We start from the raw sequence: 27,712 nt of genomic DNA, 5'->3' as shown, positions 1-27,712 counted from the left end.
GTACAAGTTGTAATTTGTAAATAATCTGAAGGGATCTGGATGAATAAACTTTATGTTCAGGTCTTAATCGAGTTACTCGTTACAATCCTAAACAAGTGGGTTTTTAGTCGAGATTTAAAGGAAGTCAGGGTTTCAGCTGTTTTACAGTTTTCTGGAAGTTTGTTCCAAATTTGTGGTGAATAGATGCTGAAAGCTGCTTCTCCTCGTTTGGTTCTGGTTCTGGGGATGCAGAGCAGACCAGAACCGGAAGACCTGAGAGGTCTGGAAGGTTGATACAACAACAGCAGATCTTTAATGTATTGTGGTGCTGAGCCGTTCAGTGATTTGTAAACTAACAACAGTATTTTAAAGTCTATTCTTTGAGCTACAGGGAGCCAGTGGAGGGACTTTAAAACTGGTGTTATGTGCTCTATCTTCCTGGTTTTAGGATCTTTTTTCTTTGGCTTTTGGCACAATCTGAGAGGTTTCACTTTGTTTTATTGTGTCTGTATGTATTTTATATTTCAATCTTTTCTATTTTATAATGGCATTGTATTTTATGATTGTGTATAGCACTTTGGTCCTGTCGGTGTATAAAGTGCTTCATAAATAAAGTTGCTATGGTATATTCTTAAATATGGAAGCCACACCTCCTCCTTTTTTATGTTTTCTATTCTCACTTAAGAAATTGTAGTTAGGAGGCGCTGATTCAATTAGTACGATCGGTTCGTTATTGTCATTCAACCATGTTTCTGTCAGAAACATAACATTGATATTATGCTCAGTGATGAAATCATTAATTAATAGAGCTTTAGCACAGAGAGATCTGGTATTTAAAAGAGTTTAAATGTTTAAGTTTAAGTGAGTTGGAGGCCAAAAGTTCTTCAGTCTGAGGTTTGAATTAGGTCCGCTGTATTTTATATTTCTGTTTTTTTGTCAATGTTTTTGTAGCGATCTGGACAGGTAATGTCCTGTTCTCCACGGCAACCATTCAGCTGTTCAAAAACGTCTGGGTGGACGTAGCCCCGCCTCCGAGATGCAGCTCCTCCCACACTCAGCTCCTTCAGACTAGCCAGCAGCAGTTAGCAAACATTTGGTGAATCTGCTGAGCTGCTTCTCAGTTCAACGTTGGTAAAAACTGTTAAAGGGTTAATAGAGGAACCATGTTGTGATGACTTCCTGAAGGCGGAGTTTGAGAAAGAGCGGGAGTTTTTAAAGAGACAGAGACCCAATTTCAAGGTGTTAAATGACTAAGTCCAATTATGTAAGTTATATTTGATATATTTTGCATTTTTTTTATAACTGATGCTAACATTATGTGCCTGTAAAAGACATAATACTGCTCCTTTCAAGGCGAATCAACCAAAAACTGAGGAAATGAGTAAAAAGAAATAATGTTCCTCAGTGACCTAAAACAGAGAAAGTTTAATCTGATTCATTTCAACCTGAGAAAAATAATATTTATCTCTTTTTTAGTGTAAATATCTTTTCAACCTCCTGAAGTGTTTAGTTGCATAATTCAAAGCAACCTGCCGTAACTCTGCGTTTCTCTCTGCTTCGATGTGTTTCTAGATGTTCTTTGACTCAAGCAGTTCTTTGTATTACAAATGCATCAAAGTTCATCTTGCAACTTAATTATAAGCTCTAGATAATAGTTTCTCTTCAGATTTTCAGCCGGTGTGAATATATACTGATGGTTTCAGCCGATCGTGACTCATCTCATCTCAAGCAGCCATTAAACTCCAATTATTACTAAAAGAAGCACATAATCTGGTTGCTGCTGCTGCTAAACTGCAGAAGCTGCAGATGGTGAAAGGTGAAGCTGAGGTGAAGGCTGCTCTGTTTCTCTCTGTCGTCCCAGAGACACCATCGTTTCTCCTCTTCCTCCTCTTCCTCAGACATCGCTGCAACCGAAGGGGAAACGCAGCAGGAGGCGAGAGGAACATCAACAGTACGAGGGATTAAAGCGTCTTTGTGTCCTTTTTGCCAGCAGATGGCATCGAGGAACTCGTTCAGGAAGTTTTAGTCACTCTCGGTTTTCCAGGAAGTTTTTTTGCACAATTTTCCTCCGAGATAATTAGCAGGAAACAGCTGTCTCGATTTGGTGAGTCACAGTTTTTCACTCCAAATTCTGGGTTGTTTTTTATTCGGAGGGAGAGCTGCAAATATTTTTATCCACAGGAAATACCTGATAAATATGCTGAATGTAAAATTAGAGGAGAAAATCAGAGCGAAGCTGCAGCTTCTCTTCTCTGAATGGAGCTACAGCGACATCTGCTGGGTCTTAAAGGAATATTGGGAATTGCAGTATTTTGCACCAATGTTATGTTATTTTTTTCACATTTCTTCTATCGAATGTTTTTTCCTGGGTGTTTAATGAGACAATAAAGTTTTTAATAATGTTCTTTGTGTTTTTTCTATGTAGCTGTTTGTGTACAAATATAGTAACAGCACCTTTATTTTAGTCCTCCGTTATGTTTAGGTTTCTGTATTCAGATCAACAAAGAAATAAAGTATAAAATTAAAAACTTTCATCTTTATTTAGTAAAGACGGAAGCATCCTGTTCAGTTGATCTAGATTTTAAAGCTTCTAATTACGGCAGAAACTTATTTTGCGTTATTCAAACTGAACATGTTTAAATAAAATACATGGGAACATTTTAATTAATCAATACAGTTTTTTTCCTTGAAAGCTTCTTTGTTAAGCTTCTTTAAACTAGAACTGTACTGTTATTATATTTTCTGGTGTTTTGTTTTGAAAGACGTCACAGGAAGTGTGTTTATAATTTTTACAGCTTAATCGTAGGTTCTCACTTCTATCTCACTGATTCCCAGTGAGATAAATGAAGGCAGATTCTTCTCCTGGGTTCATTTCAATGTTTTCTCTGTCAGTGTGAACTAGAAGCAGCTCCACAGAGATGAAAACAGCCGCAGAGACTCTGAGCGGAGCTAACGATGCTAACGATGCTAACAGGCTCCAGCAGCAGCTTCAGAGGAGCTGTGGCTCCTAAACTGGAGCTTCAGCTCCAACAGAGCTGAATCAAAGCTCTACAACTCTGGTTTAGACGATAAGATGCTGAGCTTCCGGTCTGAAGGTAGGAAAATATTTATGAAAAGTTAAATTATCCTGGAAACAGTCAGAATGATGTTGATGTTTTAGCTGCAGAGCCGCGAACTGAACTATTATTATCAGAGCAGGGCGGGTTTTGCCCTCTAGTGGACCCAGATGGTAACTACAGCTACTTGATAAAGTTAGAGCGTTTACAAACCACATTCACTTCCTGTGAGTTCTTTCACATTAAGAGCGATATAAACGAGTTAATTTTCTCAATTAGTTTTCATATTAAATAATAAATTTTACTTTTCTTGTTTCCTCCCTGAAACTTTTATTCAAAAGCAGGAAATTAAACTCTGCTGAGGTTTTGCACCACCACCGTATAATATTGTTATTTCTGTAGACAGTCTTTAAAAACAGATAAAAGTATTTAAATGACATTAACAGCAGCAGCATAATATTGTATGTGTAATACATTTATTTACAGATTAATTCAGTTATACAAAAGACTGCAATTAACTAAGTAATATTAAATACTAATAATTTAAACTTTATTAACTTTTTATATTTAATTTTTCTCTATTAGCCCCTTTCATCCTGCTTGATGCTCCTATCGCAGGTGATTGAATTTTATTTCAAACACATTTTTATTATTTATATTTTTTCAGGCCTTGAGTCTCAAAATTTCCCACAGTGAATCGTTTTTGGAGGATTTTTGTAGAATAAGTTTTATTTTCCATGTACTAACCCTGCAGTGACTCTTATTTAACATTAATGTAAGCTGATTTGATTTGGCCTGATAAAAGTGAAAATGAGATCAAATAAACTGTAATTAATATGAAGAGGAATATCTGTAGTTGCGATAGTTCACCACCAGAGGGCAGTGAGCGCTCATAATCCTCCATCAAACGCCTGTTAAACTGCAGTTTGTTCTGCTGGTTTTCTGCTGAATCCATGAAAAAAGCTGCTCAGCTTCAGATCTGCTTCACTAACAGCAAAACAGAAATACTGAAGCTTTTCCATCTTCACTCTAGTTTTTTCACTCTGTTAAATCTAACTGAACTATTAATGTTTATTCAGATGAATCAAACTTTGGCTCTAGAGGAAAACACAAGTTACGTAACTTCCTGTGAAAATAGAAACTGAAACCAACTCTGGTCTCCTTCAGATCAGCCTCCATTTTGAGCTGCAGGATGGAAATAACTTGCTGACTTGTTACTAGAGGTAAGTGTTGCCGCTCCGGGTCCCTCCGTGTCTCTCGGCTCTCTGGAGCCTTTCTAACCGATGAACCCACCGAGGCTTCCCGGGGCCTCAGTCACCTCGGCCTGGGTCGCTCGGCTCTCATAGGGCCTGGTCCCCGCAGCAGCGCTCTGTTTACTTTATTGAAGGCCTGATCTAGAAAGGAATTAGATCAAATGAAAAACTTTATTGTGAGACGTTGCTGCTTATAAAGTGATGCTAAGTGAGGTTACATTATGCGACTATAAGTAACAAAAAGAGAAATATTGAACACACTATAAACACACAGCTCAGTTACTGCGCAGTTAACCTGGTGAATGATCAGCTATGATCTACCATGACAGCAGCATCTAAAGCTGATCTGTTTGTGTGGAGCAATAATGAACTTTTCAGATTTAACCTAAATAAACTGAGAACTTAATGTAACTTTTACAGTCCATCAGTTCTTGCTGCAGCGACTCTCTCTGGTGTTTTAACCTAAAAACCAGAACTAAAACATTGTAAACTAGTTTCTCTGCTTGTTGAAATCAGCAGGAAGTGAATCGCATCACTCCGTCCCTCATCAGTCTGGGGTTCAGCAGAAACTGATGTTTCTCTTGTCTGTGGATCAGAACCGGCTTTAAGCCGTCCACAGATTTCCTCTCTTCCTCCTCACTGAGTTTGATCTTTTTCCAGGTTTTCCTCTTGTTGCTCCTTTCAGCAGGAAGAAACTCTTTGTCTCTCAAAGCTCTGCTGGAAAAATGCATCCAGATCCAGACTGACTCTTACCTGAAAGGTTGCTGTGTTTAGCAATCAGTATCTGCAAAATCGGAATCGATCAGCCAGAAAACTGCAGTCGGTTCAACCCTAAAAATAACAAAACTTTTAAATGGAGCAATAATAATAAAATAAATAATTTCACAAACATTTTAGATCAGTTGTAACAAACTAGTTTCTAACTAAAAGAGTTGCATTAATGTGTCTCTTTATTTTGAAGTTCAATCAGATCAATAGACTAAATATGTTTCAGGCCTCGCTGAGTGTTTGGGGGCTTCATCCCCCTATTGAAGCAGCTGTTTACCCATGATTCCTTGCAGTGGGTCCAGCTGGTACCTCAGCTGGATGCTGTGGTCCCTGAAAGCTGCTTTGTGTCTCTTGAGCTGAGAGGAAATCCTGCTGAGCTGCACACAGAGGCTGACATGTTGCTGAGATCCCAGCTGGACCCGGTTCTGTCTGGAGGAGAGCTGTGGACCCGACCTGAGCTGCTGCTCCCTCAGAACCTTCTGCTCACTGACTCCCTCCATACAGAGCTACAATAGAGTCATGATGCGTTCAAGTCCACTGGGAGCTAAATAAGTTCACTAGTTCATAGGAAATGTTCACTCATTCATTCAAATGATTCACTCTGATCCTCTGAACACATGATGGGAACCAGCTTTCTGCTTCACAGGACAGTTACTGGAACCGGATCACTGGACTGACTGGTTCTGGTTTCTCTCTCCAAAAGGCCAGAAGATGGAAGATCAGGACAGAGCAGAACCTCCAGGACCCATCAGTCCATCTATGAGGAGTGACCGGTCCAAAGATTGGCCTCCAGAGTTCAGTAATGAACCTGAACCATCAGACAGAAAGTAAGAAACCATTTTCTAACTGATTCATGTGAATCTATAGAGATATAAAATACAAGATATTAACTGGTTGATCTTCAGTGTTTTAATAAACAGTAACTTAATTTTCTGAGATATTAATTTAAAGTTAGTCATGAAGGATGTTGGTCAGTAAATCAGAGTTTGAATGAAAGTCTGAATGAATCAATGATGAAAATGTTGCATGAAAACAAAAACAACCAACAATGTGAGGAGCAACGACTCAGATTGTCTCTAAACCCAGTGAAGCACTGGAGCTTCCAGACTGGGAACACTGGTATCAGTCATGATACCAGATATGATACAATGAAGAACTTCACACCAGAGATCATCAATGATCTCAGGTTGTGTTCTGACCCAGTTCTGGTCTCTAGTTTGTGCTGGACCTTCATGAACATGTTCAGCTCCAGCCTGTTGATAGTGAAATATTTCACTGATGAAGAAATGTCTTTACAGGAGCTGTGAGTGTGAAGAAAGACCCAGAACAGGAGCTGAACGGCCGACAGCCAATCAGAGCAGCTGTTCTCCAGGTGAGACTGAACTCCTCCAATCAGAGCCTCCTGTCGTCTCTGTTGGACCAGATCCACGTCTTTAGTTGAGATTTGGAAATTTAAGGTTTAAAAGTCTCTTAGTGATCAATTATTTCAGCTGGTGTAACTGGAACTTATGTGCTGGTGATGATAAAGAAAGGAGAAAAAAAGTGATGAAAATGTTTGTTAATCAGTCAATATTTTCATCACAATATTCACCAATAATATTGAGAGTTAACAGCTCCTTGATGACCTTCTATCAGATCGCGTCTTTAAACATTCAGAGATAGAAGGTAAACTTGAGAAGAACCAAACCAGAGCAGACAAGGACTGCAACAAAATAGATGCTGTGATGAAGAAGAACAGAGAGCCTGCAGATTGATGGTCAAACATCTTCAGCACATGGATGAATTGAAGGTTTCAATTAATTTCCGTTTTTGGGATTGCTTTTTCTTATATTGTGCCTCCATATCTGGCTTGTCTTCATTTATTATCGTAGCTGCTTCAGGTTTGCTTTTGTTACATTATGCAGCCGTGTTTCCTGGCCTATTCGCTCGTCGGTTTACGGGTCAAGAGTGGCGATTTCAGCTCGACCTGACCGAGTCCTGTGAGCGTGAGATGCTGGGTGTCTGGGGTCACTCTGGAGGCCATATGTGCAGCAGCCTCTTGGTCATCCCCAAATACCTTTGCTGGGTTTTACAGGGTTAACTGGGCCACCTTTCACCTGGGATCCTATCCCAGCGCTCATCATCATCCCAGTGAGGTGGGCATGTTTTCGGGGTTGTTTCTTTTCTGTGTGTGATTTCTCAGGACTCTGTCGGTAATCGTCATCCAGTGCTTTAATCACCGCCTCTGGCGGTCAGTAGGGATGAAATAGAACAAAAGTTTTGACTGTAACTACGGTTCTATGAATCCCGGATGACCGCCAGAGCGCTCGGTCCCTCAGAATCATCGTGTTTCACGAGAAGATTAAGGGACTGAGCTGTCATTGTCACGTGACTATATAGACTTACTGTTGTCACCGGGGGTCACATGTGACCATGTTGGTATAAGATTCTCGACCTGTGCAAGAGAGATCATTCAGTGCTTTAAGCACCGCCTCTGGCGGTCATCTGGGATTCATAGAACCGTAGTTACAGTCGTGACTTTCGTTCTTCTTACCATGCAGAGTTTTTATTAAATTTGGGCTTTTTATTTATTGATTTACTTTTTTCTCATCCATTAAAGCTGATGCACAAATTGTCTCTGAGAATATCAAAAAATTATTGTTTTCCTTATGTTCAGCTGAAGTGTCTCCTCTCCTGTCTTTGTCTCTTTCTTCAGATTTTGATATTCGGTGTCAGAGTGACCATAAAGCGTCTCTGAAGAAGAAGTTCCAGAGTCTCTCTGAAGGCGTCGCTGAACCTGGAAATCAAACCGTTCTGAACCAGATCTACACAAAGCTCCACATCACAGAGGGGTTAACTAGAGAGGTCAACCAGGAACATGAGGTCAGACAGATTGAAACAGCATCCAGGAAACAAGAAACAATCAGAAGAGAAGACATCTTTAAAGTCCCACCTGGAAGAGATCAACCAATCAGAACAGTGATGACCATGGGAGTGGCTGGCATTGGGAAAACACTGTTAACACAGAAGTTCACTCTGGACTGGGCTGAAGGCAAAACCAACCAGAACATTGATTTCATATTTCCATTCACTTTCAGAGAGCTGAATATGTTGAAAGAAGAAAAGTTCAGCTTATTAGGACTGATTCATAAATTATTTTCTCAAACCAAAGAAATCAGCAGCTTTGAAACGTTCCAGGTTCTGTTCATCTTTGATGGTCTGGATGAAAGTCGATTTACTCTGGATTTCAAGAACAATCCGATCCTGACTGATGTTACAGAGTCCAGCTCAGTGGATGTTCTGGTGACAAACCTCATCAGGAGGAAACTGCTTCCCTCTGCTCTCCTCTGGATAACCACACGACCTGCAGCAGCCAATCAGATCCCTGCTGAGTGTGTTGACATGGCAACAGAGGTCAGTGGGATCACTGACCCCCAGAAGCAGGAGTACTTCAGGAAGAGATTCAGAGATGATGAAGAGAAGGCCAGCAGGATCATCTCCCACATCCAGAAATCAAAAAGTCTCCACATCATGTGTCACATCCCAGTTTTCTGCTGGATCACTGCTAAAGTTCTGGAGGATGTGATGAAGACCAGAGAGGGAGGAAAACTGCCAAAGACTCTGACTGAGATGTACATAGCATTCCTGGAGGTTAACTTCGCAATCAAGAAGGAAAAGTATGATGGAGGAAAAAAGAAAAGATCAATCTGGAGTCCAGAGAACAAGAAGCTGATTGAGTCTCTAGGAAAACTGGCTTTTGAGCAGCTGCTGGAGGGAAACCTGATCTTCTATGACGAAGAGCTCAAAAAGTGCGGCATCAACATCAAAGATGCTGCGTTGTTCTCAGGAGTGTTCACTGAAATGTTTAAAAGAGAGAGAGGGACGTGCGACATCTCCGTCTACTCCTTTGTTCATCTGAGCATCCAGGAGTTTCTGGCTGCAGTCTACATGCTCCACTGTTTCACCAGCAGGAAGTCAGAGGTGATCAAGACGTTTCTGGGAGAAAAATACAGAGAAACATCTCTAGATGAGTTCATGAAGAAAGTCATGAAGAAATCCCTCAGCAGTAAAAATGGCCACCTGGACCTGTTTGTCCGCTTCCTTCATGGTCTCACTGTGGAGTCCAACCAGAGACTCTTAGAAGATCTGCTGGGTCAGACAGAGAACAGTCCAGGAACCATCCAGAGAATCATCACCAACCTGAAGGAGATGAACACTGATATAATCTCTCCTGACAGAAGCATCAACATCTTCTACTGTCTGGTGGAGATGAACGACGTCTCATTTTATCAGGAGATCCAACGGCTGCTGGATTCAGGGAAGAAGCTCTCAGAGACTGACTGTTCAGCTCTGGCCTTCATGCTGCAGATGTCAGAGGTTCTGGATGAGTTGGACCTGGAGAAGTACAACACATCAGAATCAGGACGACTGAGACTGTTTCCAGCTGTGAGGAACTGCAGAAAGGCTCGGTGAGTCCAGATGTTTTCATTGTGTGAATGCTGATTCAGCTCTATTGTCCTCCTGTTTCTTCTTCTTCTTCAAGTTGCTTCTGGATGTTTTTGGTCTTTAACTTCTTCCTTCATCCTCTGGACTATTTCAGCCATTCAACCATCTAAACATTCAGCTCATCCAGGACAGCTGCAGCTTCTGGTTTTAGACATTTTGATCATTTTAAAAATATTTATCTTTTTATCAGTTTTCGTGTTTAAATGAATAGAAAACCCTGAACTCTAGAAAAAAATCTATTTTGTCTGAAAGATCCAATCAGCCAGAGAGACTTTTACACTTTAAACTCCTCTTCACTCATTGAGCCGCTACTCCTTTTAGGATCTTTGTCTTTTTTTAAAATTATAAAATCGAAAAATTTGAGTTTCTTTATTGATCAAATGTTCTGGTTCTGCTGGTTTGGACTCTTTAAACCAGTTTGACTGGATCAGATGTTAGAATCAGTTCATCATGTTTCTTTTACATTCAGGGAAATTAATTTTCTACATTTTTATTATTTATTTGTTCATGTTTCAGTTTTAACCTGCATCCTGTTGGCTTCAGCTCACATCTTTTATTCTTTATTCAGATTGTTGGACTGCAGTTTGTCAGAGACCAGCTGGACTTCTCTGTTCTCAGCTCTGAAGTCCAAACCGACCCATCTGACAAAACTGGACCTGAGCAGCACCAACCTGGAAGGTTCTGGAGTGAAGGAGCTCTGTGGTTTTCTACAGACTGAAGGCTGCAGACTGGAGACATTGATGTATTTTAATTATATAATTATTGATATTTCTGTGAATAATTATATATAATTGATCATAAATCAAATTAATTTCTTCTGTTCTAATAAATATTTTCTGAGTTTGTTCCTGGACTTGGATCCAGAGTTTAATTTAGTCCCTCTGTGTAACTGAGTTGGACCTGCTGATCTGAGGTCAGAACAGGACAGCATTCGGACCCCCAGTGTGTAGAAATCCCCCTCAGGTGAAGCAGGTCAAAGGTCATTCAACCCAGTCTAGAAAAGTGAATTCCTGGAATCTGACAGGAACAAATCAATAATCAATGATTGATGCTTCAACACTTTGATCAGAACCTGGAATGATTTTACTGACTAAAATCCTCCAACACAACATGACCCAGTACCAGGTTCTGGTTCTGGTTCTGGTTCTGAAGTCAGCAGGTCTTTATTGAAGCAGCAGCTTGTTGGCATTAATATTGATGAGAATCTTTAACTGGTTCTGTTGGACTGGTTAACCTGCATCCTGTTGGCTTCAGCTCACATCTTTTATTCTTTATTCAGATTGCAGGACTGCAGTTTGTCAAAGATCAGCTGGACTTCTCTGTTCTCAGCTCTGAAGTCCAACCCGACCCGTCTGACAGAACTGGACCTGAGAGGAAACAACCTGAAGGATTCAGATGTTCAGCAGCTGAAGAATCTAGTAGATTATCTATGGTAAGTAAATGTTTGTAGTGAGTCCAGCTGCTGTCAGCATATTGAACTAAACCCAGTTAGCATCAAAGCAAAGATCCAGTGTTCCCAGTAAAGCTGCAGCTTCTCAGTGGGAGGAGAATGGTTCAGGCTTCCTGATTGGACACAGAGACAGCAATCAGCCAATCAGAGGAGCAGCAGCTTGCTGTGTTCCTGCGTTTGTGTTGGTGTGAACATGAGTGTTGTTGCTGTGTCCATGTCTCCAGGAAGTCCAGCTGGACTCCAGCGTCCAGCCGTCCAACATGTCTAGAGACAGTGGTCCTCATCCATCAAACTGTGGCAGCAGCAGATCTGATCTCAGATCTGTTTGTTCTCTCAGTTCAACAGGAAACAACTGATTGGCTTCATCTTGGTCACAGCTCTGAGATCAGTCTGACTGCAGCCTGGAAACCATCTAGTGGATGTGCTGCGTCACTGACTGCTGCTGGAGAGAGGCTGGAAACACTCACTGATCTGCTCTCTCCTTCCTTCTTCTCTCTGCAGGTTCTGATCTCTGTGAAGTAGAAAATGGTCTCAGTGTCCTGCTGATCCTCAGAGGTTGAAGCTGCAGCAGTTTGAGTCTAAAGAGACCCTGACTGGATCATGATGATGACCTCTGACCTCCAAGGTTTTCCTCCCGTTTATTTTCTCATGTTGTCATTTAGTGTCTGATATTGTTTGTCTCTTTGGATCAATAAAGATCCAATTCAAACTGGGCTCCATTTAGAGGCTTCATGGAGTTTTGATCTGAACTGGATTCAACTGGAAAGTTGATCTTTTTTCTCTGATTCATTTTCATCCTGGAACCAGAAATGGTCTGAGAATGGAAACATGGGAATCATTTTCAGTTCAGCTTTGAAGCCATGAAAGACACTTCAAACCTCTTTTCTCTGCTGCTTCTTCCTTCTGCTGACATGAAAATGTTCCTCAAAGCTCCACAGATAAAAAGATGCTTTACTGGAAACTGCAGAGAAACTTCAGCTTCCATCAGAGAAACCAGTTTAACCAGTTTAGAACTGGATGTCCTACAGAAACTCTGATCTTAGAGCAGTTTTCAGGAACATGTGGAACCTGGAAAAAAAAGATTTTATATATTTTATGTTCATTGTAAAAGCTAAATCTTGAAGTTTTACGTCATCATTGATTCTCAGCTTTAATTTCTCAGTTTGTTTTGGTTTTTACTTTTTTAACTCCATATTTCATGTTTTGAGTTTTCTAGAGAACTTCAGGCTCTTTACTGTGATTTTACTGATTTATTCAAACCTCAGAGAATCACTGGGATAATGTGCTGATTGGTTCATGTTTGATTTTCATCATTCTTCTAATGCAATGTGGGTTGCTGGATGTTTAACGACCAAATAAAGTTTTTAAAAAATCTTTGTGTATTTTTTATGCAGCTGACTGTGTACACATATAATAACTAAACCTTCATTTTAATCCTCCAGGCCATTTTTGCTGTATTTTAAGTTTTCACATTTAGTTTCACAGCTTAAATTAGTAAAAGCAGAAACATCTCAAGTTGATTTCAGCTTTAAGCTACTAATTTAGCCAGCAGTTTATTTTTGCAGTATTCAGACTGAAGATGTTTTTTTAATAAAACAGATGAGAATCAATCTTTTCAATCAAAACTCGATGAATTAAATCAGCTATTGAATTAGAATAATAACTTGTATAAAACTGCCATTTCTGTCTGGTCAATGGTGCAGCAGATCCTGCAGGGGGCGCTCTGGGGCCTCAGTGTTCAGGTCGGTTACAGTCTCATCTCCCAGACTCCTGAATCTTCTGGTTCCTTCCTGAAATGATTTCCTGCAATAAAATGTTGGTTGGAAATGAGCAGAAAACTGAGAAAAACCTGAAAAAGTTCAAATCTGACCTAAAGTTTTACAGCTCAACTCATACAAAGGAAAACATGAAAATAAAGGTGTTTATTGTCACCTGGAAGGAGGCGGAGCCTCAGCTGGGTCAGGGGGCGGAGCCTCAGGTGTGTCAGCTCTAGTCAGGTTTGGATCAGAACCGGTTCAGATTCCATGCAGCAGCAGAGCAGCGTCTGGATCAGGTGAGTGTTCACTTCTTGTTTTGCTGATGTTTTATTTACAATGTGAAATTAATCCACAGCATAAACAACTAAGCAGGTGTAAGTGAACCAGGGTGTGATATTATTTAAAACAATGTGGTTGCAAGGAAGTAAATTTGGTAAGACTTTATTTGAAGGGGTGCAAGAAAAAAGGACATAGGATTCTTTATAAATGTTGAATTAGGTTTGAATTAGGTCCGCTGTATTTTATATTTCTGTTTTTTTGTCAATGTTTTGGTAGCGATCTGGACAGGTAATGTCCTGTTCTGCAGTGCCGGGGGGCCAGACGGGTGTAAAGATAATTTTCTGGACCCGGACTCAGACCTCAGAGACGCAGAGTGATGGATCCTCTGGGGAGTCAGAGGCAGGAGGCTGAAATGAAGTGAGCTCTGCTACGTGAGCGCTGAGGATTAGAACAAGCAGAAACTATTATTAGTGGTTTATTGTGTTGCTGAGCAGAAACTTGGTGCAGCTTTGGCTATTTTATAAAAGTCTTTATAGATAAAACTGAATCTGATCAACTTGAAAATCTTTATTAATTTAATGAAATAGTCATGGAAAAAAATCTTGAAATGTTTAAACATAAATAATCTTTAAACTGAAATGTGAACTGGTTGTTATTTTCCATTTATTTCCTGGTAGTGATGATCAGACAGGATTCTTCTCATTAGCAACACACCTCTGCTGTGAGAGGGGGCGGAGCCTCAGGTGGGTCCGGTTCAAGTTCTGGAGAATCGGGTCCAGTTCGTTCCGACTCGGTTTGTGTGAACAGAAGGAGAAGCAAAGATCTGATCAGGTGAGTTTTAACTCCACATTCTTCTGGTTTCCAGTCCTGACTGGGTTTTCTCTCTTTGAGCTGCTGGACAGAACCAGAACCAGAACTGGGCCTGGTTCTGGTTCTGGTTCTGGTTATGATGCAGAGCTGCAGCACCTGGTTTCAATCAGGAACTCTGATTTTCTCTGAGTTTTCATCTGTAACCCAGACAACAAGCTGAGTTTGCTCCCAGTTTGGAGTCAAACTGGTACCAGTAGGTTCTGAGTGTTTGTGGCCCGGCTGAGATATCTGGGTTTCTGATTGGTGGATGGAAAATATTTCAATATGAAGTCAATAATTTATTGATCAGAGAGGATTTCTCTGGGCTTTTATCAGTAGAAAATCCAGATTGAATCAGACATTTTGGATCAAATGCGTTACTTTATGGACTTTCTTTAATATGGAAAACTTGACCTCTTTCTGACCATCGCTCCATTTCTGAGTCTTTCTGGTTTTAAATGTTTGCTCATTAGAAAATCATAAAATTGTTGGTTGAATCACAGCAATAATTTCCACAGCTGTTTGCCAACTTGCTAGGAAAGTTGTTTTATGTATTTTATATTTGAGTCACTGAATACAATCACGGACATTTCAAATATCCATGTTTTTCCTTTACTCTGATTTTGTTTTAATGAGGAAAATCAAAGTCCCTGGTGAATTAATGAATGAAACGTATTCATACCCCTTTAAATTTCTCACTCTGTTTCATTGCAGCCATTTGCTAATCTCAGAAAAGTTCATATTATTTCTCATTAATGTATACTCAGCATCCCCTCTTGACAGAAAACATACAGAATTGTAGAAAGCTTTGTAAATTTATTAAAAAAAGAAAAACTGAAACATCACATGGTCATAAGTATTCAGACCTTTTGCTCAGTAGAAACCCCTTTTTAGCTTGTACAGCCATGAGTCTTCTTGGAAATGATGCAACTAGTTTTTCACAGCTGGATTTGGGGATCCTCTGCCATTCCTCCTTCAGAACCTCTCCAGTTCCATCGGGTCGGATGGTGAATGTTGGTCATAGAGTTGGATGCAGGCATGCATAACAAATCACATTTTATTTGAAATATATTTACATTTTTCAAGAGAACATTGCCAATATACTATTACAGAATTGTACAAATTGTCAATACATTCAAAATTTGCAGACAACATGCTTATGAAAATTAGTACAATGAAACAATAGGTACACTTTAGAGGAAATGTGAAAAATATTGAACCAAGGACAGAGTATTGTTTTAATTTAATATCACAGTATTCCAGTATTATTGCAAACATACTGACATTTCTCCTTCCTAAGAACAGTGAGGATCAACGGCAGAACATTCCCATTCACTGCACTTTACAGAAACCTACAAAAAAGAACATTTGTATTTTAAAGAGTACAGAAAAATGGCAAAGAAAAAAGTCTGACTTACAATTTTAAGACGTAGCGGACTCGCTATGCATGTGACATCATCAGAACTGATGATGATTGGGACCGGATGCCTGGGCTGGGAAAACATTTCTAGGTTACTTCTTTACCTGTTTATGTTAGAAGTAGAAAAAATAGTCAGCAATATGATAGAATCAGTTGATGTTGAGGCATCAACTATGAAGCTGTTTTCAGTGAGGTCTTAAGGGAGACAATCTACCATCAAATCTTTCCATCCATGATCTGAACACGTTGATCCCTGCAGGGTGGTGAGGGGGGCCGGTGGGGCCCAGCTCCAGCTGTCACCAGACGAGAGGCGGGGTTCACCCTGGACAGGTCACCAGTCCATCGCAGGCACTGAAAGCTAACAATGAATAAAACGTATGAAAGAGAAATGATAAATTAACAAGGAGAATAAATGATGTCCAATTATTTTAAAATCAAATCATGTTTATTAATTGCAGTGATTTATAATTGCTGACGTCAGAGACTCAGAACCTGGTTTTAGAGGAAGAATTGAGCTGAATCAGGAAAACTGAAGTATATTTTGAGGTTGTCAGTAACATTCCTCTGTGGGATCCAAAAGTCAAGATTCTGAGAGTAGCGTTGTTGTCTTGTAATAGGAAGGGCGTAGGTTCGATTCCATCTTCCTCTTGCCACATGTCAACGTGCTTTGGCACCACTGTTTGTATATGTTGGACCTCCCAGCTGTGGTGTTTATCTGTATATGGCAGCCTGAGTCTGTTGAATGTGTAGGTCACTCATAGCACAAAGGCTTCAGCCTGGATGTATTATTGAGTTTTAAATATATAACAAGTTTTCAGACTCTACACTGGTTTCCAAAATATAAACTCTCCAGCTTTTATTTAGCAGCTGAACCAAAACCTGCAAAATAAAAATCCAACTGTTTTGTCAGTTGATCCGAATCTCCGAGCGCAGAGTGTCCTTGCTTTAAATTCACTTAAATGGATCCATGATTAGCTGTAACAATTGATATTTGAGAAATATATATTTTAGAGGTAAAAACAATACAGTAGGGTTTATTTTTAATAAATGTTAATAAAATATTGTTACATTGTCACAACAATTGTTGTTGAATTGTACTTAAAAGTATGTATGTGTATATATGTTGTAACAGATAGTAGACTAAAGTAAATTAAGAATTTTCTAAATTAAGTATGACGCAGATTGTTTATGGATTAAATCTTATGCATCCTGGAAACAAATCGCCAGAGAAGCCAGGATGAAATTAAAGGGTTTTTGCTCTCAGGAAAATCTGGATGAAATAAATCAGCAGATCCAAAACAGTCTTGATAAAGTGAAACAGAATTATGAGTTTCTTCAACGTAATTCTTTAAATACTCCAGATATTGTGCAGAAACTAGATGCCTGTACTATACTAACAAATGAGATTTATGATCTTGTGTGTAAGCGTTTAGAAGGGGGTATTGTTGAAGAAAAATTTAATCAATAAGTTGAAAAGGAAAGAGTGCGAGAAGTCTTAAATAGAGATGAATATCAGTCTGTTTTTGGAGAAATCTCTACTGAATGTTCTTCATGTGGTTCATCAATTACCAGCTCCAAAGTTTCTCAAGGGCGTGTAATGGCAGAAGCTGATCTTGCGGCTAAAAAGGTACAAGTTAAATCCATGTTGGAGATTGAAGCTCAACATGCGAGAGTCAGTAAGCTTGAATGTGACTGGAAGTGTCATGAGTCCCAGATTATGGCAGAAATGAAGCAGAAGGAAGCTGAAGTGCTACAGCAGCTTGATGAGGAGAAGAGCAAGTTAAAGGTAATGCAAACAGATATGGAAGTTAAAATGGCTGCAGCTCGGCTTGATGTTTATAGCAGACTTGAAGATGGGGTAGAAGGGGAAAATCTTGATTTTAAGCCTGAGGTTAAATCAGTGCAAATTTTAAAACACCCAAGAAAGTCAGCTGCAAGGGCTGCATCAATTCTACCACCTCAAGCTCTGAGGTTCCTGCAGTAAACTTGGCTGAAGCCTTAACGAGCTCATTGAGTTTAAGTCGCCTTCCTGTTCCTGAACCTGCCATATTCTTAGGTGACCCTTTGAAATTTGTGGACTTTAAGATATCATTTACAACTTTAATTGATTCAAAATCCATCTCTGTTGGGGAAAAAATGTTGTATTTGAAAGGTTATCTCTCTGGAGAAGCCCGAAAGGCTGTGGAAGGTTTCTTTTACAGAAGCTCTGAGGATGCATATGAGGGTGCTTGGTCAGTTGTACAGGACAGATATGGAAACCCATTTAGGGATAAACTTATGTCATGGCCAAAGATTGCACCAAATGATCCATTATCTCTCAGAGATTTTGCTGACTTTTTGAAAAGTTGTGAAGAGGCTATGCCTCAAGTAAAAGGACTGTCCATCTTAAATGACTGTGAAGAAAATCATAAAATGTTGAAGAAATTACCAGACTGGGTTGTACGTAAATGGAGTAGAGTTGTTGTTGAAGTGCTTGAAGCGTGTGGAGAATATCCATCTTTTGAATGTTTTTCTAGATTTATACAAAAGGAAGCACGTATAGCATGTAATCCTATTGCTTCTCCATTTTTGTTAAAGTCTAAAACTTCTTCAAATGATCTTTCCAGGAAAGCTAAGACTTTTAATACCAGTACGGAGTTCAAGAAACAAGAAACTGGTCATGTTCTGAAATCTAAACTGCCTTGCTTGGTTTGTACAGACATATCACACAGTGTTGCTAAATGTCCCAAATTTGCAGTTAAATCAATGGAAGACAAAAGATCATTTATATATCAGAACCATCTTTGTTTTGGATGTTTAAGGAAAGGCCATTTATTGAAAGACTGTAAAACGCGGCATGTTTGTGGAGAGTGTAGACGACATCATCCTACTTGTTTACACAAGGACAGAGTGAGATGTCAGGATGTTGGTCAGCAGTTTTCAATCTCTCCAGAAGAAACAGCTCAGGTTTCTCACAGTGTTTTATCTCATGCACTCACCCGAAACATTTCTGCCACATCAAGTATTATTCCAGTTTTTCTGTCCTCTGTGAAGGATCCTGGGAAAGAAATACTTACTTATGCACTCCTTGATACTCAGAGTGACTCCTCCTTTGTTTTAGAAGATCCGTTGCATTTTGTTTGGCCAATCACGATTTTTAACGTCTATAGACACAATTTAGAAAATGGGCAATTTTTGCAGTATTTCTGAAATACAATTAGATTTCAAAGACCAACATCACATTACTGTTATGCAAAAGACCTTACAACTGCATCTACTATTTATTTATTTTACCTCTGTGCTTTTACTCTAAAGTGAAAGAAAATTTGTTCTTAATTGAACAATTGTTCACTTAATTTATTACTACAGGTACTTCAACTGCAAAGGCTAGATCTGTTATCTATTTTGGGTTTACCAGAGAAGATACCAGAAAATAATTCACAAAGTAAAATGGCAAAATAATAAATACAAGGACTTTTTTATGATATTGAATTTTATTCTTTTAAAGAGCTTCATTTTCCTTTTTGTAGTTTTTTTAATGTAATGCCACTCTCGGTGAAGGCATTATGTCCTTTTTGTAGCCAACAACTTTTATTACTCTAACTTGATAAAAAATACAGTTCAAACATTTAATTTCCAAAATGTCTACGGTGTGCTCTGAGAAAAGATTTCAACAATAACTGAAGGAGGGAAAAAAATAAACTTTTAAATCTGGAGTGTTTTAACATTTCACAGAAACAAGAAAGATTCAGGCTTTAAGAGCTAAAATCTTAAAACCTTGAACAGTCAAAGAAAACAGCCAGGTCAGCTTAATTTGCTGACAGGAAATAAGAAAACCTAAAATGTTTTAAGAAATGAACTTGTTTTCTGGACCAATTGGAGGTTCTAGAGGAAGAATTCTGAGAAATCAGTGTTGTAAAAATTTATATATATATTTCTCCGACTTTGTATTGCTTTTTGAGGCTCTAAAAACCCCCGTGTCGATACGGTCAACCAGTTTAATCATTGGGTAATTAACCATTCAGGTAGCAAGGGACCAATTGCTCAAACAGATGTTGCCTGGCATCTAGAGGGATGACTTAACAGCCAAAGAGGTCCTTATCTTCTGCTGAGTCATGAATAATTCATGTGTTGTGTGTGTGTGTGTTTTTTTCTTCCAGTGTAGGTTGATCATTCTCCATTTGATGAGACCTGAAACTTTTTCACCTCACCCCGCATGAGGACATAAAATGGAAGTCTGTATTTAGTTTGTACTCAACTTAGCGAAGGGGCTAGTTGCTCACAAAGGCTGCACTCTATCTGGTCCGCACAACTAAAGGGCACCAGCACAAATCGGTGTGTTGCAAAATCAGCAGGAAAATGTCCAGAGTATGCAAAGCAGTGCTCAACCTCAGGGTCGGGAGAGAGGAGGAGGAACCACATGGAGAAGAAGCAATTTCCAACTGAAGAGATTTCATACCAACATCTGATCATGAGCTATTCAAGCTTGTCAAACCGTCACGTCACTTTATACCCAAGAATCAGCGATCTGTACAGCTCAGCAAACCATCAATCACTTGGCAAAATATTAGAAAAAGCTGTATACTGTACCTTCATATTTAGGGTGATATGAAGGAGTATTTTCTAAGGTGGAAGAATGACATGCTTCTCAGGCACCGCATACTGTATGCTGTCCTGCAATATTACGATAAATCTGCCCTGCATAACATTTTAAAAAACAAAACAACTCAGAAATATAAAGGTCAAACTCATCATTTTGAGCTTATTGTAACCTTAGGAAGAGATGGAGCTTCAAATGTTCGAGAAGAAAAGGGAAACGGCAGAAAATGTCTTGTTAGCATTTTTTTTGTCTATCATATTGTACATGTTCAAAAAGTAAATAGGACAATTTGAAGGTGATTTACAGAACATTGGGTCATGTAACACTGTCATTTGAAAAATGGATTTTCTGTGTCATTCATGTTTTAAGATATTCCTGTACACAGATATTCTGTACTGTTTTTGGTAGATCGGGTTTGCATACATCAGTCATCTGATGTATCATTGTGTGTATATATACAATATATACAGTTATTATTTTTTAAAACCTTAAAAAAAACTGTTCATCTGGACTGAAATGGGTTCAGATCCAAACTGATGAAACTTGAATTATGGAAGATGCAGTTATTTTTGGCCTGTTGGATAAACTTTTGCTGCTCATACATGATGCATATTTCAGTGATAACTTAGAAAGTGTTGTTGGTCCATGAAGACCTGTAAAACTCACCAATCATGCCTTTAACCCACTTCTCAGATTTAGCAGGGTTCTATTGTGCTACCAGGCTACAATATGTCTGGATTCAAATTTCTTTCTTTCTGTCTTTTTTGTTGATTTGTGAAGCAGTGTACAGAAAATGTCTGACCTGTTACTTTCTAAACCTTTAATTCAGTTCATTATTCCAAGTTGGGAAGCGTTTGGCAGCTCAGAGACGGCCGTCGTTTATCTCAGTCTTTCCAAATGTCCCAATTCAAAGGTACCTCAATTCAAGCTTGAAGTACCTGGAGACCAATCAGAATTGCCTGACATTTTTCCATACTAAACAGAGCAGACTGGTTGATAATGTTTTCCAGTTGAAAATGAAGTGAAATCCACATGGCTTGATTTCTCCCATTAAAAGAGTTTTTTTTTTTCTTGTGCTTTATAAAACTTCTGCTGATTCCAGGAGCATATGAGTTTGTCCATGTAAATATGTCTATTGTCATCCAAGTCTGATGGGGTGCACATGTGTTTATGATGCAAGTCAGTCCATGTATTTTGTCTCTTGAGCAATTTTCCATCTTATTTGCAAAAGGTTATTCTGTATGTGTGTGTGTGACAAAACCAGATATGCTTTTGGAGCGTACAGCGAGCCTGAATGGGGGAAGCGAGTGTTTTAAAGCAAAAGCTTGGTACGTCAAGGAGATTAATGTCCTGCTATTGTCTCCAGCTCTCATCAGAACACTTTTATCTCCAGAAAATGACGGAGCTTGCACTTTTCATTATGTACGTTAGGTAGCGAGCGGCGCTTCACGCCCCGTCTCGGGCCCTTACTTCCCCTTTCACAAAAGGATTGCTATTTGGGGTGAATGTGAATTTGGTGTGTGTGTGTGTGATTTATACATGATTAAAACTTCAGTATTTGGAGAGGAGTCTGTGTGTGTTGCTATTTGCAGGCCTTACTCGTCATTTCTGGCTTCTGAATACTAATTCAACACGATAATTGATGTTTCAGGACTTGCAAATATGGATCTGGAGAATATAGATTACTCTGGAGGGGCCATCGATTGTTTAAAGTGTCTCTGAAAAATAGGATGGCATTTGTTTTTAATTCTTCCTTCCAGACACATCACTGGTTTTTTTGGTCATGTGTACTTAGTATTAAAATGATGCGGAAGCAACACACATCAGAGAATGAAAATGTTGCAATAGGTACTGTATATGTATATATTTTTTCCATTCAGTGACTCTATTTAAAAAAAAAAACAATCTGACCATCAGAGAGGTTAAATTCCTGAATTAAAATTTTGTTTTGCTTTCCTTCTGACACAGCAAAATCTTTCTTGGCATAATGTATGCTGTGAATCATGACCACACCATGCATCTAGCATACAGACTTTTTAATGAACAGAGAATACTTAAAGTAGATTGTTAACTTAAGTTAACCTTTTTACCTGGTGAAGGCTTTTACTAAAAATTTACCAAGTTTACTCCATAAATATAAGTCCTTGTGCCAGGAGTTATCATAAAAGGGGGCAGTTCAATAAATGTGATTAGCTGAAGGCGGCTGGAAACACTGAAAAACCATCTTCAGCCATCCCTTAATGAAATTCAAAAATGATTTATTGATTCCAAAGGGAAATTAAACTTACCTCATTAATTCAACTTCTTCAAAGAGTTGGGTGTTGGCATTAAAGATCTTTCCTAGCGGTATGTCTGAAATCGAATTTGAAGAAGCCTCTGACTGAAGACACCATTTTTCCAGGACACTCATGAAGCGGATGGTCATGGTTGTCCATAATTTTCTTGATCCTTCTTTGCATTATCTCCAAACGTTATACAGTCGACCCCAAAATATAACCAGCATTCTTTATCAGGATTTTGAGCCTTTTTATTTTTCTGGGTCTGATGCTGCTACACCAACAGCTGCCTGCAGAAGAGATGAGACCTTTAAATTGCTCAAAAATTACAGTCTCCTCTGCCCCTTCTTGTAGACGGCCTCCCTACTGCATCTGCAGTCTGGTGTTCAGGTGAACACAAGGGTATTCATATTCCTCAACCATCTCCACTTCTTCTGCCATGATGGGAACAGTGTTTGAGCTAATCCTGTTCCTCCTGAAATCTACAATCATCACATTTCTTTTGTTCACATTCAAGATGAGACGATTGTTCCCAAACCGATACACAAAGCAGTTCGCCAGTGTATATTAGAATTATTTTTAAATCAGTTGTGGTTTATCATGTTGTGGCTGAAATTAATTTTCAAACATGCTGCGTTTTGGAACAAATAAGTGTGGAATCAACTTCCAGCCTTTCAAAACCAAAAAACAAAGCACTTTATAGCTTATTAAAAAATGATGGCATTCATCATTTGACTGGGTCTAAATAAGATTTGAGGCAGGTGCAATATTAAGGGATTCAAAGGTTTCCAAGACCTGCTTAAGGGATTGTTTTAAAAGTTCACGTTCCTGGGTCCAAACTTGTGGTATTTGTAGAAGTTCTAGTGCCAAGGTTGCCAGGTGCTTGAATGGCACACTGGATAAAGACTGTGCTTTGGTCTCGATGATTCTTAGTTCAAGACCTGCATGGTTTTAAAATTTCACAAGGAAAACTGACTATGGGGGGGGACACTCTTCTTGCCCCCCCCCCCCGTAGACACTACCAGAAGAGTGTCCCCCTCCCCCCATAGTCAGTTTTCCTTGTGAAATTTTAAAACCTTTCTTTTTCCTCCCTGAAATGTTTATTCAAAAGCACCAAACTCAACTGCTGAGGTTTTCAACCACCACTATATAATTTTCCTATTCCTAGATAGTCATGTCAAACAGATAAAAGTATTTAAATAAAATTAATAGCAGCAACATATTATTTTATGTGTAATAAATTTATTCACAGATTAATTCAGTCATACAATTAACTAAGTAATATTAACTAGTTATATTTTAAGCTTTAACTTTTTATATTTAATTTTTCTCCATTAGATATTTTCATCCTGCTCAATGCTCTGATCTCAGCGGGTTGGATTTTATCACAAGCACATTTTCATTGTTTATATTTTTCAGGCTTGGATTCTCATATTTACACACAGTTTATCTTTTTGAGAAGATTTTTCTGAAGTAAGTTTAATTTTTTTTCCCATTTATTAACCCTGTAGTGGCTCTTTAACAACATTAATTTAAGTTGATTTTTTTGAACTGAAAAAAGTGAAATGAGAACAAATTAAGTTAAACAAATGATCTGGTTGAGTCAACATAAATAGGAATACCTGTAGTTACGATAGTTCACCACCAGAGGGCAGTGAGCGCTCATAATCCACCATCAAAGATAAAAATAGTTTGTTCTGCAGGTTTTCTGCTGAATCCATGAAAAAAGCTGCTCAGCTTCAAATCACTAACAGCAAAACAGAAATAGTTAAAGTTTTCTATCTTTATTCTAGTTTTGTTTCACTCTGTAAACTCAAATTGAACTGTTAATATTTATTCAGATGAATTAAACTTTGATTCTAGACGCTGAAGAAAACACAAGTGTGACTTTCTGTGATAAAAGAAATTGAAACCAACTTTGGTCTCCTTCAGAACAGCGTCCATTTTGAGCCGCAGGATGGAAATAACTTGTTGACTTGTTAACAGAGGTAAGTGTTGCTGCTCCGAGTCCCTCCGTGTCTCTCGGCTCTCTGGACCTTTCCTGACCGATGAGAGGCTTTCAAGACACAAAGAGTCTCCTGGTTCTGGAGAGACTGACGTTTTTCATGATCCAACACCAGATACTTCACACACAGTGATTACTGTAAGAAGAAATATTCCAAATTATGCAACAAATTTATTTTTAAAGTTGAAACAAACCTGCTCCATGTTTTTCTAAGAATATTTTGCTGTTTAAACCAGAATGCAGAACTGATATTTCAGGCCAAATAAATGTAATTTGAGTTGTTCTACATTAAACCCACAGTCAGTTTCTTAATCTGTGGTAAATACCATCTGGGGCCCGATTGTTATCCTGACCATATGGGTCCAATTTGAAGTGCTATTATTTAGCATTTGGTGAAATATGCATTTTCATATCAGTCAGGTAATTATAAACCCTGTATTGTTAACTATTCCATCATAAAAAGCAGTTTTTTCCTATTTCTCTCTTTAATGACACACTTCCACCCCTCCTAGATGAATTAGATGAATCAGTTCATTTCTACAGCAGGTAGAGATAAGAGAGAACCAGCAGGACACTGACCAGCCAATCAGATGTTCTCCTGACTGAGAAAGTGGGATAATATCTCATCTCTGCAGTAGGTTGGGTTTTTAAAGCTCTTCATAACCTCTTAAAACATCCTGATGAAAAATGAATCAAACCTACTTTAGACTATTTTATCTCCAGGTTTCAACACCTTGTCCAACAATCCCCTGATCAAAGTCCCACTGAACTACAGAAAAACGACATATTTCTGTCCATGAATGTACAAAAACACCAACCAAGTAATGAATGTAACAGCATGGATGAGAGCTTGTAACAAAGGCACAAAACAAAGGATTTGCCTCATTGTTCTAATGGATGTTATCGGTTTAATTAACTGACTCCTTTGTTTTCTTGACAGATGTATAATTTGTCTGAATAAACCTGCGAATAAACATATTTAACGTCATTTATTTTGGTCAAAATAAGAGCTCTTTCCATTTCCTGACTTTACCATGTTTCTGGTTGTGGGCGGGACGTGAGCTCGCAGCAGCTGTGATCAATTCTCTGCTGAAGTTTGCAGCAACAATCAGCGATGGAAAAAAACCTCGAGGTTGAAGTTCTGGAGTCAAATAAACCCAAATGTTTCATTTTGTCTCCTAGAAAATCATTGATGGCCCAAATGAGAAAGACTCAGGGGACTCATATAATAATAAAGTTGTATGGCCTGTCCATCACAAGGGCAGATGCAAACAATTTATTTGTAGAAATTTACAATAGAAAATGTTAAATATTTGTCTTTTTATAACCAATCTTTTATAGTAAATAGAGATTTTTCCTGAAAAACTAACGGATCTTTCTGGAGAATCTCTTGAGACACCTTGTCTCCTGCAGAGCAACAATCTTCCTCTGATGACATCACTAGAGGCGACCAATCAGAGGCCTTTAAAATAAACCGTTTGTAGATTTCTCCTTTGTCCTCCTGATCTGAACCAATTTCAAAGAGACGTGTTTCCTTGTTTTGTTTCCTTGTTTTGCTGCAGCAACACTCTAGAAAATATCACCCTATGGATAAACAGCATGATGTTTATGAATCTAGATATGTCTGTGAATGTTACTGAATGTCCTTGAACGCATCATGGTAGAGAAACTCAGGTGACTTCCTGTAAATGAGGTGTACTTGAGGGAGGGGCTCGTGTTTCACAGGTAGCTGGAAGAGAAGAGAAACTGAAGAACGAGCGAATTAAATCAAGTCTCTCTACGAGTTGAAGGTAAAATAACTTTTTATTGAAACTTCACTGCAGCTCAGTGAGTTTTTCTCTCGATGAAGGGAAAAGAGTCAGAACTGTTTGATTCTCTGTCAGATTTTTGTTCCAGAGTAACTTCCTGTCCCTGCAGTTTGGTTTACATGGTTTGGTGTCAGCAGCCATGAATGTGTTGATAATGATTGTTTCTGGTTCTGTGGTGAACAAAGTTACTCTGATCTCTGTTAAAACAAAGGGAGGTTACTGTGGAGGTTTTGGTTCCTGGATTTATGGCCAAATTTTCACTAATCACAATCTATAGTTTAAAGTTTTCTGCTATTAGTGTAGAATAATGTAGCCCATATTTTAAGAGTGCAAGTATTTCAGCTTTTAAACTCAAGCAGATTGAAAATGCTCAACCAGTAGGTGGCCCTAATGGGTAAAGACCCTTTACCATTTCCTGAATGGGAAGCTCAATCTGAAGCCAACTTCAGCTCTGTAAGATCATGAGGAGGTTAGATATCAAGTTGCTGCTCTTGTTCTACATTTTGTATTTTATAATTCTTAAATGTTTCAGATGATAAAACTAAAATCAGACAAACATAACCTTATTCCACACAAAATGTTTTCAAATAATGACTAAAGTTATGAAGGGAAGAAACCATTCTTACCAACCTGTTAATATATTGACACATTATTATTTCCTTGCTAAATCATAAATTCACTTTGATTAACCAAAGTTTAACTGATCACTTTTTGCTGCATATAACATGTTAAAATGCAGCTTAATTTTATTCATGTTATAAACTAAGTTCAATCTTTTTTGTGACGCTGCTGTAATAAATTCAATATGTAAGAAGTTTTTGGGGGGAATTGATGGATAAAATATTTACATCAGTTGTAGAAACATTAATTTTAATCCAAATTGTAAAACAACATAAACAGGCTTCATTTGTATCTTATTGTTGCTGCCATTAGAAAAATCCAAGTTTCTAATCAGATCTGCTGGCAGAAACGATGCAGCAACAGTGAAATGTCTCTTGGGAAACTTTTGACATTTATAAATAATTTTTATTAAGTTGTTTCCATCCATTCGGGTCGCGGGGGTCTCTCTCGGCTCTCTGGAGCCTTTCTAACCGATGAACCAGCGCAGCTTGGGTCACTCGGCTCTCCTGTTTACTTTATTAAATGCCTGATGTAGAAAGAAATTAGTCACAGGTTAAATGAAATGCTTTATTGTGAGAGCATTTCACAATTTCACTTAACTAATAGGTTGATTTGTGACAATAACACTGTCACAGTACTGATGATTGACACATACACACATTTGTGAGGTAAAAATAAAGATAATACTTATATGTAGAAGTTCTTGCTTTGTAAAATATTATTACTCAGGGGTGACAGTTAGGTTCACAAAACATGTTTTCCTGACAGTCACAGTTGGTAAGAAACAAAGATTCCCATTAAATTCCATAGGAAATGAATGTGGGTCATTTTTGACCCACTCACAGAAGAAAGGGGTAGTAATATAAAACATGCTGTTTCTTAAAATGTATGAAATGTAAATCAAAAATTTTAATTGCACGATATCAGTAACATATCTTTTGAGGAATACCTGGAATATGAAGTGATGAAAACTTTTCATTACAAAGATATTGCAAAGAGATGACCTCACCGGGTCAAAAAGGACCCAGTTATGCATCAGAGGGTTAACCTGGTGAATGATCAACTCTATGATACAACTTTTTAAAACTCATTAAAAACACATTTTTTCTTTTTGGGTTTAAACCCAG

The 27,712-nt window shown here is 38.5% G+C and overlaps 2 protein-coding genes across 7 annotated transcripts in view; both read left to right on the top strand.

Moving 5' to 3' along the window:
* The first annotated feature begins 2,817 nt into the window (after nt 1-2,817).
* Nucleotides 2,818-27,712, top strand: part of LOC111607586 (NLR family CARD domain-containing protein 3-like) — a 33,898-nt gene continuing 9,003 nt past the window's right edge. For 2 of the 6 annotated variants that reach the window (XM_023329366.1, XM_023329365.1), the window contains exons 1-2: nt 2,818-3,074; nt 4,203-4,258. The gene's annotated coding sequence lies outside the window, so the exon portion shown is untranslated. Of the gene's footprint in view, nt 3,075-4,202; nt 4,259-5,702; nt 5,884-6,354; nt 6,429-7,751; nt 7,987-25,859; nt 25,947-27,712 lie in introns of those variants that run through there. The other 4 variants (XM_023329367.1, XM_023329368.1, XR_002752356.1 and 1 more) reach the window with 3 other exon arrangements.
* LOC111607592 (NLR family CARD domain-containing protein 3-like) lies at nt 8,597-11,705 on the top strand. The gene is made up of 4 exons (XM_023329380.1): nt 8,597-9,504; nt 10,110-10,283; nt 10,871-10,973; nt 11,493-11,705. The coding sequence occupies exons 1-4, from the start codon at nt 8,621-8,623 to the stop codon at nt 11,511-11,513; spliced, it is 1,182 nt and encodes a 393-aa protein (XP_023185148.1). The 5' UTR covers nt 8,597-8,620; the 3' UTR covers nt 11,514-11,705.

This window comes from Xiphophorus maculatus, chromosome 24, assembly GCF_002775205.1.
Source record: "Xiphophorus maculatus strain JP 163 A chromosome 24, X_maculatus-5.0-male, whole genome shotgun sequence".
In the NCBI taxonomy this organism is placed as follows: domain Eukaryota; kingdom Metazoa; phylum Chordata; class Actinopteri; order Cyprinodontiformes; family Poeciliidae; genus Xiphophorus; species Xiphophorus maculatus.
The sequence above is the reverse complement of the archived record's forward strand: the minus strand, read 5'-3'. Positions and strand labels throughout refer to the sequence as shown.

Excerpts from the sequence above, each read along its gene's own strand:
- LOC111607592 (XM_023329380.1), top strand. The coding sequence starts at position 8,621 with ATGAAGACCAGAGAGGGAGGAAAACTGCCAAAGACTCTGACTGAGATG. Across the intron at positions 9,505-10,109 it reads AGGAACTGCAGAAAGGCTCG|ATTGTTGGACTGCAGTTTGT; the intron begins GTGAGTCCAGAT and ends TTCTTTATTCAG. Across the intron at positions 10,284-10,870 it reads TGCAGACTGGAGACATTGAT|CTCTGAAGTCCAACCCGACC; the intron begins GTATTTTAATTA and ends CTCTGTTCTCAG.